General features: G+C 38.9%; 2 protein-coding genes across 3 annotated transcripts; both read left to right on the top strand.

Annotated features, from left to right (window-relative positions):
• The first annotated feature begins 1240 nt into the window (after positions 1-1240).
• Positions 1241-12200, top strand: LOC120011276 (mediator of RNA polymerase II transcription subunit 14). Of its 2 annotated transcripts, XM_038862354.1 has the most exons (9): positions 1241-1761; positions 2571-3650; positions 4892-4989; positions 6556-6730; positions 6853-7864; positions 7995-8481; positions 8530-9016; positions 9276-10354; positions 10943-12200. In XM_038862354.1, exons 1-9 carry the CDS (start codon positions 1552-1554, stop codon positions 11742-11744), a joined length of 5430 nt encoding a protein of 1809 aa, XP_038718282.1. In that variant the 5' UTR covers positions 1241-1551; the 3' UTR covers positions 11745-12200. The 2 variants fall into 2 exon arrangements, with proteins under 2 accessions (XP_038718282.1, XP_038718281.1); XM_038862353.1 differs by having other exon boundaries at positions 7995-9016.
• An 829-nt stretch (positions 12201-13029) lies between these two features.
• On the top strand, positions 13030-16486 carry LOC120010207 (light-inducible protein CPRF2-like). Its single transcript, XM_038860929.1, has 6 exons — positions 13030-13469; positions 13702-13795; positions 14818-15022; positions 15188-15263; positions 15353-15478; positions 15880-16486. The coding sequence occupies exons 1-6, from the start codon at positions 13092-13094 to the stop codon at positions 16264-16266; spliced, it is 1266 nt and encodes a 421-aa protein (XP_038716857.1). The 5' UTR covers positions 13030-13091; the 3' UTR covers positions 16267-16486.
• Positions 16487-16706: the final 220 nt, after the last annotated feature.

Genomic DNA, 16706 nt, shown 5'->3' with positions numbered 1-16706 from the left:
AAAGGAGAAATTAGTTATTCCATCTCAGTCTGACTTGGCTGATTTGTCTGATAGGGTAGACCTGTTTTAGACATCATCATAGTCAATGTTACAAAAGTGTCTACTTGCATACAATCGAATTGTTCCTGTGTTATGCAGGTGGTGGAAAATACCATTGGTCCTTGTTTGGTTGATGCGAGTGAATGAGCGTGGGAAAAATGAGAGAAAATAGCTTGTGGTGGTAAAACAAAAGGTTATTGGAGGTACTTTGCACCGTATAATTAAATTAAAAAGTAAAAGTTTGATTTTTTTTTAATATCACTTAGAAATATGTTTTGTGGGAATTGAATTTTGGGTACATGTATATCTAACTCAATTAATTACAAATCAAACCACCTCTCATTGGTAAATAAAAATTCAATAGAAATTATTAAGAATACTTAAGTATTTTGGATAAAAGTTTAATATACTACTTTGTAGTATAAATGCTACTTACAATCCAAACAAGTTTTTGGAGCACGTAAACCGAGACCATTTTACCCAACATAGAAAGCTACTTTCCACTTGCTACTTTAAAGGACCATTTTAGTAGCATTTGAATGTAAAAAGTTGATATTGTCCTCATTATTTTTTTTTGTTCCATTTTTACCCTCACATGCTGTGTTATCCACTTATTAATGAATAGTTTTCTTAAAATAATTCTCAATTTATAAATTAATTAATAAAAAATTTAACTGTTAGTAAAATTTTAACAATTAAAATTAATTTATTATAAATTAATTTATGTATAATTTTCATTTCATTATATTAAATATAAATAACTTTAAATTTACTGTTATTTAAATTTTATTTGATTATATTAAACATATAAATTAATTTTTATGTTTTAATACAATTATTTTTCTCCATTACAAATAAAATGCATAATACCCTTACACGTAATTTATCACAATATGCTACACAGAAAAAATGTTATCAACAAAATTTAAACCAAACACCACAAAACATTCAAGCAGCATATCTGCTACTAAAATTGTCCAACATTTCTGCTACCACAATTTCTACTGACATATCTACTACTTTGTAAATACTTTACCAAACTGGCCCTATAATTATTGCTAGTTAATCTTTTAAAAAAATTAAAATCTAAAATCTCATGTAGTAAAGATGTCTATTGGTGGGACCCAAAAGCCAAAAAAGAGGTTCGATTATTTGGGAGTTCATATTCCCTTCTCTGTCTTCTTTATATTATTAGTATCCGATTTCGCCCAAATCAGGGAGTATTACAGAACTCTCATGAGAGAGGGGTTTGTGTGCTCTCAACTGTTCCTCTATCACCTTCAAACCCTAATTTCCATTATTTTCAATCTACGGATCTCCGCCTCCAACACTGCCTGCCTTTCTCTAGAAACCTTCGCCGATCGGTTTTTGTAGTATTCGTCTGTTCGTTTTGGGTTTAACTACGCAGTCTGATTGAGTTACGGCAAAAGACAGACGGTGGAGAGAGCGGATTCGCGTCTTCTCGACGGAGAAAAGAAATTCATAATCTTGATTTTTTTTGCTTAGCGAACAATGGCCGAGTTAGGGCAACAGACGGTGGGGTTCTCGACACTGGTTAGTCATGCGGCAGAGGAATCGTTCTTGTCACTGAAGGAGCTGGTTGAGAAATCCAAGTCCACGGAGCAGTCTGATTCGGAGAAAAAGATTAATCTTCTTAAATACCTTGTTAAGACCCAGCAGCGCATGCTCAGGCTCAATGTTCTTGCCAAATGGTGCCAACAGGTCAGTGCTACCGTTTACTGTTACGGACGTCAACAGTTGATTTGGTTGTTTGTCGGGGAAAAGATCGTAAATTTAGCTTGTCTGATTGATTCATGTTACATTTGATTTTTTTTTGGGTTTCAAATTTCTTATTTATCGTCTGGAATGGCAGAGGAAAGTGAAACAGTTGGATTTGGGAGAGAGTAGTTAAGTAGTTTGCTGATTTATCTCTACATTTGTTCAATTCTATTCATTTTCAATTCTGATACAATGGAGGAAAGCGAAAGACTGGAATTTTAAATTATGTTCAATTCTTGGGGACTTTTGCAAAGAAAGAATGTTCTTTGAGGTTGAGAATTTGTGCATAAACCTGCATAATAGGGTTGTAATAATGCAAATGGGTTGCTAGATTTGATTGGGGCCTTGTTGCGTAGCTAGCTATGGCTATAATTATGTTTTCAAAAATTGGGAAGGACTGCACTGTCTGAGGGTCTGGCCGCTGGAGGAGGGCTCAGGGAGATTTAGATGGATGCTATTTTTAGCCTCGCAGAGGGAGAGGTTTCTCCATTGCTTCTTAGGCATCACAGTTTGAAAGTTGAGATGAGTATTGTGATTTTTCATTGATAAAACAGAAGCAGGGTCAGAAAATGAAAAGAAAGACCTTCAGAAAATATTGGCTTAGTAATGCTATTTGGATTTCCAAAATATTGCTCTAGATTTTGTAACCTTTTCTAATGTAGTGATGGTTAGTGCATGCCTTAGGCTCTGGAGCTGGATAACAGTGCAATTAGTCTTGACAATATATTCCTGTGCTTGTCTATGATCTGCAGGTTCCGCTCATACAGTACTGTCAGCAACTTGCATCAACTCTATCCAGTCACGATACGTGTCTTGTCCAAGCTGCAGATTCATTGTTTTTCATGCATGAGGGACTTCAGCAAGCTCGTGCTCCTGTGTATGATGTTCCATCTGCTATTGAAGTCCTATTAACAGGGTCTTATGAGCGATTGCCAAAATGTATAGAAGATGTGGGCATGCAGACCACATTGACAGAGGATCAGCAAAAACCAGCTTTAAAGAAGCTGGACATGCTTGTTCGATCTAAATTACTTGAAGTTTCATTGTCCAAAGAAATTTCTGAGGTTAAAGTTTTTGATGGAACTGCGCTACTTCGTGTGGATAGGGAATTTAAGGTGTTAGTTACTCTAGGCTATCGAGGCCACCTATCAATGTGGAGGATACTGCATTTGGAGCTCCTTGTCGGTGAGAGAAATGGACTTGTAAAGCTGGAAGAAACACGACGGCATGCTCTTGGAGATGATTTAGAGCGCAGAATGGCTGCTTCAGATAATCCATTTGGGATATTGTACTCTGTACTCCATGAGCTTTGTGTTGCCCTTGTTATGGACACTGTCATAAGGCAAGTGCAAGCCCTTCGGCAAGGAAGATGGAAGGATGCTATTCGGTTTGAGCTTATATCTGATGGTAATGTGGGTCATGGAGGTAGTTCAAATTCTCTTCAACCAAACCAAGAAGGAGAAGGTGATTCAGCTGGTTTACGAACTCCAGGGTTAAAAATTATTTACTGGCTAGATCTGGATAAAACCTCTAGCACATCTGAACCATCAACATGTCCATTTATAAAGATTGAACCTGGACTAGATTTGCAGATAAAATGTCTTCATAGCACATTTGTTATAGACCCATTAACTGGAAAAGAGGCAGAATTTTCTATAGATCAGAGTTGCATTGATGTTGAGAACTTGCTGCTTAGAGCTATATGTTGTAATAGGTATACTCGACTACTTGAAATTCAGAAGGATCTGGGGAAAAATGTTCAGATCTGTCGTGCTGCAGGTGATGTTGTTCTTCAGTCCCACTTGGAAGAACCTGATGTTGACTATAAAATGGTTGGTCCTTATTGTGCAATTTTATTGCTCTTTTGGATTACTCTTGGCTATCCTTGATATGATTATAGTAAAATGGGGCAAGATGCTCAAAGTTAACTGATTAACTTCCCACTTTTCTTTTTAATATTTTTGAGTGTTGCATATCATTGATAAGTCTTGATTCGAAATAATACTGAAACTTTATATCACTGCCCTAGTACCAATACCGTGGAGCTCAAAGATTGATGAAGGTGTAGATTGCATTGATTGGACTTCAAATTTCTGTTTTGTCACCTATTGAAGCATTTTCCTTTCTCATCACTTCTATCCTTGTCTTTTTGGTCGCCCTCTTCTCTTTCTATTTTTTCCTACTTGAATCTTCTCTCCTCTATGCACTACCACAGTAATATATCTAAGTTGTATATGCCCTAGCCATCTTAGTGGATTTGCTTCAAATAAGTATCTGTTTTCTTTTCTTCCAGGGAAGAGTTTAAGGTGATCCCTTAAATCACTTTTAAATTTGATTTTTGAGGTCACTTATTCTGGTCTATCTTCAGCAAACTTAACCCTTTTTTTTATTTTTTTATGATGAAGGGCTTATTTTAATATTGGATAAATTTTTGTTGTTGGATTTCAGAACTATGGCCCCTTTGTTTTCTTATCATGGGTGTAACTATATGTTATGAGTTAAATTTCAGTATTATGGTTTCTGCATGATGGTATGTTGTTCGATCAATTCCGTGCCAGACCTTGGGACCATCATTTTATGTTTCCTACAAATATGCTTGTCTGAAAATGTGTTGAGTTTCCTTTTTTGTGAAGGGAAATAACAGAATTGGAAAGGTGTGAGTTTCCTGAGGAATCTGGACATAATTGGCATGCAATTTTTGTCCTTTTGTTTTCTGGTGGGATTTTTTGCTTGTTAGTGAATGCTACACAGACTACTTGAACCTAATAGTGTACTCTTTTTTTTTGTTGATTTCTTGGAGTTGATGCAGAACTTTTGTGCTGCTTCATAGTGATGTCTTGGATTATATGAGTTGTGAAATATGCAATGTATAGGTTGATAGAGCTGTCCATTATGTTTCAGCAAATCCTTTGTATGTCTAGCAATAGGAATGCCTACTTAGTTGCAAGATATGTTATAATTGGAATAAGTTCATTTCTTCTCTCTCTTATATATTTGTGCTTCAACAAATATTGGTGCATATCAACCATAACTCAATTATACTTGATTTTGCTCACTGAATTTCTATCTGCAGAAAGATAACAAATCCACTACCAGGGAATATGACGGACAGGAAGTACTACGTGTGCGTGCCTATGGCTCTTCGTTTTTCACCCTTGGCATAAATATAAGGTATCCCCTCTTTTCACGGGCAAATTATTCTTCTCGCAGTCCTTCCATCACTCTCTCCTCTTACCTCCATATCTTGCTGTTATTCATGGATCATAAATGCTAGTTGCTAGGCTCTATGTGCATGACACGGGATAGAATCGTGGTATAAGCTAGATATCGTTCAAGCTAGATGACACCTTGATTCCACAAGGAAAACAATTCTAGAATCCAGTCAAGGCCGTATTTTTAGAGTCCCTCAGCATTTTGGAGTTTCCTTAAAACTTACATTTCACCATGTGCACTCTTATTTTCAGTAATAGAGTCCCGAATGAAAACATCTTCAATAAGCTTGAGCCACACACAAAAATCTGTTGGATTGAATCTTCCATGGTTTTATGTTTAATCTGGTCAAAAGGTCTAGAAGATGGTTAGGTTGAAGACAGCATCTAGAGCATATTACGTTATTCTTTGCCAAAATGAAAAGTCAATGATCAAGTCGTTTTGGAGTGAATTATAGCAGGAAGTAGCTCATATACCTGTTGCACCAATAGGCCTACCCACACTCTGGCTTTCTTATCGTCTCTTCTTCTATTTCCATACTAGTTTGCAACAGGCCGCGAGATCGATCATAATTGCTGTATATGCATTTTCGTAGTGATTGTCAAAAGTGAAGGTCTTGTTTCTCACAATTTGTTTTGCACGGGGGAGGCTAAGCTGAAGTGTGTGTGTAGGATCCTTGAAAGGCCTCTCTACCTGGTCGCTTTGAAATCTTCCATTGCTTTTCACTTTATTGACATAGCTTGAAGAGCTTTGACTTACAGATGCTGAAGCGTCACTTTGTCTTTGAATTTCAGAGGGCTTGTTGAAGTTTATTTTTCTTCCTAGGTTTTCGCTGCTTTAATCTACCCAGTCCTTTGACAAATTAGAGCTTTTCTGGTTTTAGCTGAATCTCAGGTTTATGCTGGCTATCTTCACCCATAACCAAACAAAAAGAGAGAGAACAAGGGAGCTGACTAACCCGACCAAAAAGGGGGGAAAAAAAAGAAAAAGAGAAGGGCTGTTTATTATTTTTTTTTTAAAAATATTAGGGTAAAAACTAAAAATATTATTTGCACTGCTAAATTCTTGGTTTGGCAGAATGCAGAAAGACTCTAAAGATTTTTACTGGCTGCAATTAATATTTAGCATCAGAAAAGTTCTCAAGAAAACATGGTATGGGAAATGATACCACAAATTTGCCTTGTTGGGATATGTGTGGCTAAAATTTGGGTATATATATACACATAAATATCCTAATTGTTTTTTAAAAATAATTCTTATGCTGTGGAGATTTTTTTTGAAAATATTAACTTCTCGTTGCTCTCTGTATTGTAGGTTTAAAAATATTCTATTACTTTTGTTTACCTAAATTAATATCCTATAGGTCTCCGGGGGCATTAACTCCTCAATTCCAAGCAGCTTCTCTACTTTAGAGTAGAAAAGAATAATAGTTAAAAACTGGCTTGGTCAAACATTTCATTTGCAAAGTTTGAGGATACAAAATCATGAAAGTTGTACGCGATTTTAATTTTTGGCTTTCACCTGTAGGAATGGTCGCTTTCTTCTACAGTCATCCCGAAATATTCTGGGACCTTCGGCACTGTTAGAATGTGAAGATGCTTTAAATCAGGGGAGTATGGCTGCAGCAGAAGTATTTATGAGCTTAAGAAGCAAAAGTATTTTGCATTTATTTGCATCTATTGGAAGATTTTTAGGTCTTGAGGTAAATATCCCTTTTCTTCTTCCTTTTTTCTTGGTCTTGGAGAAAAAAGGAAAGGTGGTAGAGCCTCAAGGCACTGCTGTCTGATTTTCATCGCAGAGATGGAGTGACTAGTGATTTTGCAGGTATATGAACATGGTTATGGTGCGTTAAAAGTACCCAAAAACCTTTTGGAAGGTTCAAATATATTGTTGATGGGAGTTCCGGACTGTGGGGGCTCTTATTTCCTACTGTTGCAGCTTGACCAAGATTTCAAACCCCTGTTTCGATTGCTAGAAACTCAACCCAGCCAATCTGGAAGGACTCATTCTCTGAATGACTCAAGTAATGTGTTGCGTATAATGAAAATTGACATTAGCCAGATACGGATGCTTGAAGATGAGCTGAATCTTAGTCTACTGGACTTGGAAAAATTAAATTATTTTCTACCTATTGCTGGTGGCTCCAATTCGGCTTCAGATCATGCTCTTCTTTCTGAATTGAACTTTGAGGGTGCTGTGCAAATTGCAGGATATCCACCATCAAGTTTTTCATCTGTTGTCGATGAAGTGTTTGAACTTGAGAAAGGGGCATGTGCTCCTCCTTTTCATGTTCAGAACATTTCTTCTTCATTCGGTGCATCTCCTGCTCCTCATTTGGGCTCTATTCCAACAAATCTTCACTCTGTAAATCCTGGAACTCCCCCTCCAAAGTGGGAGGTGCCCCAGAATAATGCGAAATCTTCGAGTTTGGCCTCCCACTACCATGGCTCCTTGTATTCATCTAGCAATATCAAGGGGCCAGTGCACTCCCATTCTTTCAATTCACTATCTTCCGGCCCAGCAGGAAGCACTGCTGTGAAGAAACTGTCAGGTTCAAAATCAGATCAGGATTTGGTATCGCTTAAATCTCCTAATTCAGTTGAGCTTAGCTCTACTACTGCAATGGATGAAGAACAGCTGAGATTTTTGAATGATTCATCGAAGGATGCAGTGTCAGTGGGTAGGTCATCTAGGCTATCATCTTCACCACAGTTAACTGGCCCCCGAGTTTCGTTACCTAGTGCTAGACCTAATGGTGCCAGAAGTTCACCTGGTGGTCTCTCAGATGGATCTTTAAGAATTGGTGGAATGAATTTTTCCGGAACAACTTCTGCAGGTCAGTTAAGCTCTCTTCATTTTTTTATTTTGAAATATCTATGTTTTTTCCCTTCCCTTTTTTTCCATTTTAAATTTATGATATTCGTAGTTTGATTTGATTAAACTAAAGTAACCAACCTTATTTGCAGCCCATGCAGCGGATCCTGCATGTATTCACAGCTCAAGTCATTATGTTGTTTCCAAACCTGACAGTAATCCACGAAAGCGAATGGTTTCAGATGTGTTGAATTTTATTCCATCACTCAGGGGCATTGGATCCAATGCAGGACCTTCTAAGAGAAGAAAAATCTGTGAATCAGCTCTTGCACAGCGGCCATCACCACAGGCGTTGATCACAACAGAAACTGTCTATAAAAAGGAAGTATACAGTTATGGGAATCTTATAGCTGAAGCAAATAAAGGGAATGCTCCTCCCAGCATTTATGTTTCTACTCTTCTCCATGTGGTCAGGCATTGTTCTCTTTGTATTAAGCATGCCAGACTAACTAGCCAGATGGACGCTCTGGATATTCCTTATGTTGAAGAAGTGGGTCGTAGAAGTGCGTCCTCAAATATATGGTTTCGCCTTCCATTTGCCAGAGCTGATACATGGCCGCATATATGCTTGCGACTTGGCAGACCTGGAAGCATGTATTGGGACGTCAAAATAAACGATCAACACTTCAGAGATTTATGGGAACTTCAGAAAGGAAGCAATAACACATCATGGGGTTCTGGTGTTCGCATTGCTAACACATCTGATATAGATTCACATATCCGTTATGATCCAGATGGCGTTGTCTTGAGTTATCAGTCTGTTGAAGCAGATAGTATAAAGAAGTTAGTGGCAGATATTCGAAGACTATCTAATGCTAGAATGTTTGCCCTTGGAATGAGGAAGTTGCTTGGTGTACGAGCTGATGAGAAATCAGAAGATAGCAATGTAAACTCTGATATGAAAGCACCAGTTGGAGGAAAAGGTGTTTTTGAAGCTATGGATAAAATGTCGGAGCAGATGAGGAGGGTATTTAGAATCGAGGCAGTTGGACTAATGAGTTTGTGGTTTAGCTTTGGTTCGGGTGTGCTAGCTCGTTTTGTTGTTGAGTGGGAATCGGGGAAAGAGGGTTGCACTATGCATGTTTCCCCTGACCAACTTTGGCCTCATACTAAGGTTTATTCATCTTTTTTTGTGATTAGTGATTCCATTATATGGAGTTTGGTATAAAATTTACTGATTATCATGTGCTCTTTTTTGCCACTTGCTTGAGGGTCCAAGTTAAATGATTTATCTTCTTTTATTGCAGTATTTGATGCTCTGGATGATAGTCCAGTGTAGTTTTTCTTTGCTTTTAATATGCTCTTTTTATTGTTCAGAGACGTGTTACGGCTTCAAAAAATTGCAGTCATATTAATGCTTCTGTTCTGTGCAGTTCTTGGAAGATTTCATAAATGGGGCTGAAGTTGCATCCCTTTTGGACTGTATTCGCCTTACTGCTGGACCCTTGCACGCTCTTGCAGCAGCAACTCGACCGGCACGAGCTGGTCCAGTTCCTGGAGCCCCTGGTGTAGCAGCTTTTGGTTCTATCCCGAAACAGGCTGGGTATGTCCCACCACAAGGACTTCTGCCCAGCAATTCCACTTCAAATATTGGTCAATCCTCTTCTGGCCCCATAGGGAACCCTCCTGTATCAACTGCTGCTAGTTCTCTTGGAAATCATAGCCTTCATGGCGCTGCAATGTTAGCTGCTGCTGGGCGAGGTGGTCCTGGCATTGTCCCCAGCTCGCTATTGCCCATCGATGTTTCCGTGGTGCTACGTGGTCCCTACTGGATACGAATCATTTACCGCAAGCATTTTGCAGTTGATATGCGCTGCTTTGCTGGCGATCAGGTTTGGTTGCAACCAGCAACACCGCCAAAGGGAGGCCCATCAGTTGGTGGATCATTACCTTGTCCACAATTTCGACCTTTCATTATGGAGCATGTTGCCCAAGAATTGAATGGATTAGAACCTGGTTTCACCAGTGGTCAACAGGTGGTTGGGCTGGGAAATTCAAGCAATCAGAATCCAGTTTCAGGCTCACAATTGTCTAGTGCAAATGGAAATCGAGTTGGCCTGCCAGGCTCAGTTGCGATATCTAGGGCTGGTAGCCACGCTACCGGTGTGAACCGTGTTGGGAATGCTCTTTCAGTATCATCAAATTTGGCAAGTGTTTCCACTGGATTGCCTGTACGTAGATCCCCAGGGACTGGTGTCCCAGCACATGTGAGAGGAGAATTGAATACAGCTATTATTGGTCTAGGTGACGATGGAGGGTATGGAGGTGGATGGGTTCCCCTTGTTGCTCTCAAGAAGGTTCTAAGAGGTATTCTTAAGTACCTTGGCGTGCTCTGGCTATTTGCGCAGTTACCAGACCTTTTGAAAGAGATCCTAGGGTCAATTTTGAAAGACAATGAAGGATTGCTTTTAAATTTGGACCAGGAACAGCCAGCATTGCGATTCTTTGTGGGGTAAGAGAAATATTGTATTGCTTACATATTTTCCTTTTATTTTGTTTCTTGAAAAGTTTAGTATGCTTGATTCTTATTCTGATTTTTAAAGTTTTCCATTGTGTGATGTGCTTATTATTTTGTTTGTTTCTTCCTGCATTTGATAGCTAGCAATTTTCTAAAGTTTCCATGCTACTCAATGAAGTAGATGTAGGAGAAATAAAGGAAGCGAAAAGGTGTCTTTTTCTGTCTGTTGACTGACTCGATACTATTTTGCATATTCTTATACTTAAGCAAGTTGTTGTCTCAAATTATCATATTTCCCCTTTTCCTTTCAGTCCTTTTGGTTGTTATTGGAACGTAATGTATGGATCTTATCTTGCACTCAAAAATTTTGAAAACAAGAAAACAAAGAAGATTCATACTTGAGTTTAGTGGAGTTATACTTTCCAGTATCAGTACCTGTTGTGATCAGTTTTTTGTTTATCACCACAAGGAAGTCCGCCCAATGGATGCATAAAATCTTTCATCATGCAACTGTAGATCTCGCATGTGTTGTTTGCTGATCATGTCATCTTTACCTTCAAGGCATTAATTGTCTCTTTGCAGGGGATATGTGTTTGCAGTAAGTGTTCACAGAGTTCAACTTCTTCTTCAAGTCCTTAGTGTTAAGCGTTTCCATCATCAGCAGCAGCAACAACAGCAAAACTCTGCAAGTGCACAAGAGGAACTATCTCAATCTGAAATAGCAGAGATATGTGACTATTTCAGTCGTCGTGTTGCATCAGAGCCCTATGATGCTTCTCGTGTTGCATCATTCATTACACTCCTTACCTTGCCCATTTCAGTTTTAAAGGAGTTTTTAAAATTAATTGCATGGAAGAAAGGATTAACTCAGACCCAAGGTGGAGAAGTAGCTCCTGCACAGAAACCTCGTATTGAATTATGTCTGGAAAATCACAATGGCTTCAAAATGGATGAGAACTCTGAAAACTCAACCACAGCCAAGAGTAACGTCTACTATGATCGGCCTCATAACTCCGTTGATTTTGCATTGACTGTTGTTCTTGATCCTGCTCACATACCTCATCTAAATGCCGCTGGTGGTGCTGCTTGGTTGCCTCACTGTGTGTCTGTGCAATTGAGATATTCATTTGGTGAAAACTCTAATGTTTCTTTCCTTGGTATGGAAGGAAGCCATGGAGGCCGAGCTTGCTGGGTGCGTGTTGATGACTGGGAGAAATGTAAACAGAGAGTTGCTCGAACAGTGGAAGTTAATGGGAGTTCTGCTGGAGATGTTGCTCAAGGAAGGTTAAGAATTGTTGCAGATAGCGTGCAAAGGACACTTCATTCTTGCCTTCAATGCCTGAGGGATGGCAGTGGAGTTATTTCAAGTTCCGGGCCGACATGAGCTTTGGGACACTGCTAACCAGTAGATATCTTTAATGATTTGGGATGTTAGTGGGAGTGCTTTCTTTCAGCTGCCATTAGGTTTGATGACCTCATTACAGATGCAAGTCCTGGTGACATGATTCTCTGGTGAAGATTTGAGCAACTATGTTACTGATTTTGCAGCAGACTGGTAATGAAATTGCTGTTGGTGTGGTGTGTTCTATAAAGAGTAGCTTGGTTGATTTTGTGATAGGTTATACCCTGTTGTTGGAGATAAGGTTAATGTTAGCAGTCGTTTCCCCGTACAGAGATAACACTTGGTAGACAGATTTTGTAAAAAAAATAAATTCTGTTAAGAGCTGTTGTATAATTCAATGGACATTAGCAAGATGTCTAATTGGTCTCTAGAGTACCCTTTTGGAGTGTGTTTGGACATCAATGATTCAATGATCACATGTTTTTAACCCAATATCTATTTAATGTATCAATAGTCGTTTTTATCATTAAGGTTTTATGGATGTACACAGAAAAGGACAGGAAAGCAAGTGAGCCGTTCAATGACAATTAAATTGAACATGTTTGGCAGTGTGTTTCAACTGCGTTCAGTTGCACTGCACCTCACAGCACCACAGTTTTTTGTGACACGTCAAACAGTTTTTGCGTTCCAACTCATCTAACAGTACCACAGTTTTTTACCTCACAGCACCTCATCACACCTCACAGCACTCCCAAACGTTTACAATATATGTTGAATAACGTTTACAATATATGTTGAATTGTCCTAGGTAATCAAATTAGGTCAATTATTTTATTTTAGATTAATGTACAAGGTAAACGTTAAGTGATTTTATATTAATATTATTAGTCATCTAATATAATTGTAATTTAGATACGCCAAACGCACCTCACAGCACAGCACCACAATCGTCAAACAGCTTTTTACGTTTCAACTCACCTCACAGCACCACACTTTTTTACCTCACAGCGCCTCACCACACCTCACAGCAGTTGACAATACTCCCAAACAGACCCATTGTATGTAAGGGATGATTCACTCGTTAGATTGTGGGTTTGAATTTATTCCGTCCCCAAATCCTATCCTTGTTAAAAAAATAAAAAAAATAAAAAAAAGGAAGAAAATCATTGTTAAAAAAAGGAGAGAAAAGGAAAGGAAAGTGCGCATAGGATCTTCCACAATTGGATGGTGGACCCTACATGAGTGATTAAATCCATGTATATCCAACAACATGACCTTCCTCCATGTGTTACACATTGGATCCACGTCAGATAAAAAGGTCAAATTTCAGATTAGATTGGAACAACAAACAAGACCAACGCCGGGAACTAGGGAGACCACTACGGATGGATGATGGATAGGGTATTCTCCGTCGAAGAAATCTCCGATCATCAGTTCTGGTCTCCGCAGCCGGAATCACAAGAAGAATCTTCCCTCATGAATCGAAGTTCATCGGAGTGGGCCTTCCAACGATTTCTCCAAGAGGCCTCCTCCTCTCCCAAATCATCCTCAGTTGGACTTGGAGCTGCCAAGCAGCTGCCGAGCGACGCCCGAGTGACGATCAGAGATCAACAAGAGCAACAGATTCAGACGCGGAATGACAGTGTTGTCAACGACGCGGCGACGTTTAATGGTCCTGCTCCCAATGTTCCGCCCGATTCAGAGGAGTACCAGGCCTTCCTCAAGAGCAAACTCAACCTCGCTTGCGCAGCTGTTGCTTTGACTCGGGTGAGTTGTGAATAGTTGTGTATGTGCTTGTATGATTGTTTATGCAATGGAGAGAAATATGAATTTCTGATTAAGGTTGCAATTAATTAGCGCGCAATATTTATTAATTGCAACCTTAATCAGCCATTGTATCCCTGTTGCAGCATAATTTTTTTTGCTCTTCTTTTTAGGTTGGAAAGATATCCAGCCATGTAGATATTGGTTGACTTGATATTTTCCATTAATGTATTAGGCATCTTTGGTCAAAGCTCAAGAGTCTTCTGCTAGAGCTGACAATGCATCTAGGGTTCCAAATACTTCACAATTGGGATCCCACGCTCCTAAAGGTTTGCATCACTTCTTTAAAGAGCATGTTTGTCTTATATGGAGGTAGAAGTGTTGTTTGTGTGTGTCCAACTGTGTATAACTATGTTTTCTTCCATTAAGTTTAAGAAATATTAAACCTTTACTATAATAATAAAGGACAAAAAATTCCTGAAAGATAATTCTTTGTTTTCAAATCAGCTGTGAAAATTGGACTGGAAAAATACTGATGAACAAGATCGGCCTTCAATTTCAAACGTAGATAAACAATTTCTGTGTAATTGCGGAACTGCCAGACAGGTTTCGTAGCGCAATAGAAATTGGTAGTGATCTCAGTTCACAAGCCTAAGAAAAGAATGGTGATCCAAGCTTGCAAACCTGAGAAAAGGTGTAACCATCAGACAGGTTTTGAAATAGTGGCTTTACTTAATATTTACCATAGTATGAACTTCGCTGATTGCACAACCAAGGAATGAAACTGCAGCATACATTGCTTTGCAAGCATAGAACATATAGGGTTCACTTTTGGTCAATTTAAATGCTTAAAGAGAAATTATTACAGAATGTTCATTTTCCTCTTATTCATTTTTGTTGAAAGAAAGGATAGCATGGCGTAAACTTTCATATGCAATCTGTGCTTGGTTTTGCACAAGCAGCCCACAGTGACTGCCCAAGTGGTTGCTGAAGTACATAAGTTGATGGCAACCATGATGGTTGGGAATGTATTTGAAGGCAAAAATATTGTGCTGGCGAGTTTAGGGACAAGACCTTGTTTAGTTTGTCAGTTATGGAAGAGATGGATGAGTATACATAATATGGTGCTTGTTATGGCCTTTGTTGATTCAAAACTGTAGTTCGGCTATCATCGGCATATAAGTGTCTTCAAGAATTTATTGTATGACTCAGAACTAAAGGCTTTGCAATGGGATGACATGCAACTTATTTTCTTTGTATTTATTTTTGTTCACTCGGGTTCATTTTTCAGGCATGTGCTCTTTGTAGTTCTCTTTTGGGATAATTGTATTTATATTGCTAGTATGAGCAGGGCATGATTTATCAAGGGCACAAGATAAGGATACTAATGGACCTTTAGGGGTTCCTGCCCTACCCGTCTCTCAAAAGAAATCTGGGGCTCCCGTAAGGTCAACAACCAGTGGATCATCAAGAGAGCTATCAGAAGATGAAGAAAATGAAGGGGAAACTGCAATGACAGAGAATATGGACCCTGCTGATGCGAAACGTGTGAGGAGGTAACTATAATCACTATTATAAGTTTTGGCTATATGGGTTGTTGGTTTCATAGATGCAATTGGGTTCGGTATTTTGATTTGCACCTTTCTATCTATCCTTGATGGATAGATTTCTTGTATCAGATACTTCTGTTGAATCTCATTTGGTGATGTTGTGTTTTCCAGAATGCTTTCAAATAGAGAGTCAGCTAGACGCTCAAGAAGAAGAAAGCAGGCCCATTTGACTGAGGTTGAGACACAGGTGTGGCTACTAGTCCTGTCTAATGCCATTGCTTTTTTATGTTTTCTATCTTCTTCTTCATAGATATGTCTAAAAGTTGTTCTTCATAGGTTGCTCAACTTAGAGTCGAGAATTCTTCTCTATTGAAGCGTTTCACTGACATAAGCCAGAAGTATAATGACGCAGCTGTTGATAACAGAGTTCTAAAAGCTGATGTGGAAACAATGAGAGCAAAGGTATGCCATTCATTTACATTCATTTTGTTTTTGTTACTGAAAGGTACCTATCTATCCCTTGCCAAGCAATCACCTTCGCAGGCTTTGGCTTGCTGAGGATTAAAATCTGATGATCAGGGGGATCTCCCTGGTCTTATCTCACTCTTTGGTATCCTTCCCCTTGCCACTTCTTCTACTGAATAAGGAAGAAATTTTGTTGCAAATAAGCAAGCTGGAAAGCTGATACTTTTTTTGATAAGCAGCAATTCATATAACCATGAAAAGGAACAGAAGGGCATCGAAAGATGGCCTTGAAGAAAATACATTGAACAACGGAAAATAAAATGCGATGCCACACTCAGAAAGAGATGATACATAGTGGAAAAGCCGATATTTATGTTTTTGCATATGGACACATCCAGGTGAAGATGGCAGAGGACACAGTAAAACGACTGACTGGCTTGAACCCCCCGTTCCATGCAATGCCTGATATGTTCGCAATGGGGGTGCCATCATTTGATGGAAGCCCTCCTGACTCATCTGTAGATGCTGCTGTACCTGTGCAAGATGACTCAAAGCATCACTTTTATCAGCAGGCACCAGATAAGTCTATAACTTCTGAAGACAATGCAGTCAATGATGGTATCATCACTTCTATTGAAAATGTTCAGCCAAATTCTGCAACAGCAGGAGTGGCAGGGAACAAGATGGGACGAACTGCTTCCTTGCAACGTGTGGCTAGTTTGGAGCATCTGCAGAAGCGGATCCGTGGCGGCATGAGTCCCCATTCCAATGGAGAACTGCAGTGACAAAGGAATGGTCAAGTATTAGGTTTTTATTAGAAGAGCTCATTGGAAAGAATATGTTGTGATACTATTTTTGCCCGAATTGTATTTGTTTCATGCATATTCTTTATGTGAATGAAAGTGCTGGAGTTGTCTTTCAATCCATTACTTGACATTTGCTGTACATAACTTGATAATACCAAGCATTTTTTTTGTCTAGTTTAGGAATTTCCGTTGATCGTCACTTGATTTTTCATTCTATTTTGAAATCAGCCATTGATGCTTGATTAATGTTATTATTTGAGATGGTCCACAATGGTACAGTTTGCAGCTATTGATGGACATGGTGGTCTATCCACACCCAGACAATAAGGAACTGTCTGGAAATGTAGTAGCGTATGGCGATGTGAACAGTATATGCAAGGAAGAGATGAGAAAGTTTCAGATTTCTTTATCAATCCAGA

This window comes from Tripterygium wilfordii, chromosome 12, assembly GCF_013401445.1.
Source record: "Tripterygium wilfordii isolate XIE 37 chromosome 12, ASM1340144v1, whole genome shotgun sequence".
NCBI lineage: Eukaryota > Viridiplantae > Streptophyta > Magnoliopsida > Celastrales > Celastraceae > Tripterygium > Tripterygium wilfordii.
The sequence above is the reverse complement of the archived record's forward strand: the minus strand, read 5'-3'. Positions and strand labels throughout refer to the sequence as shown.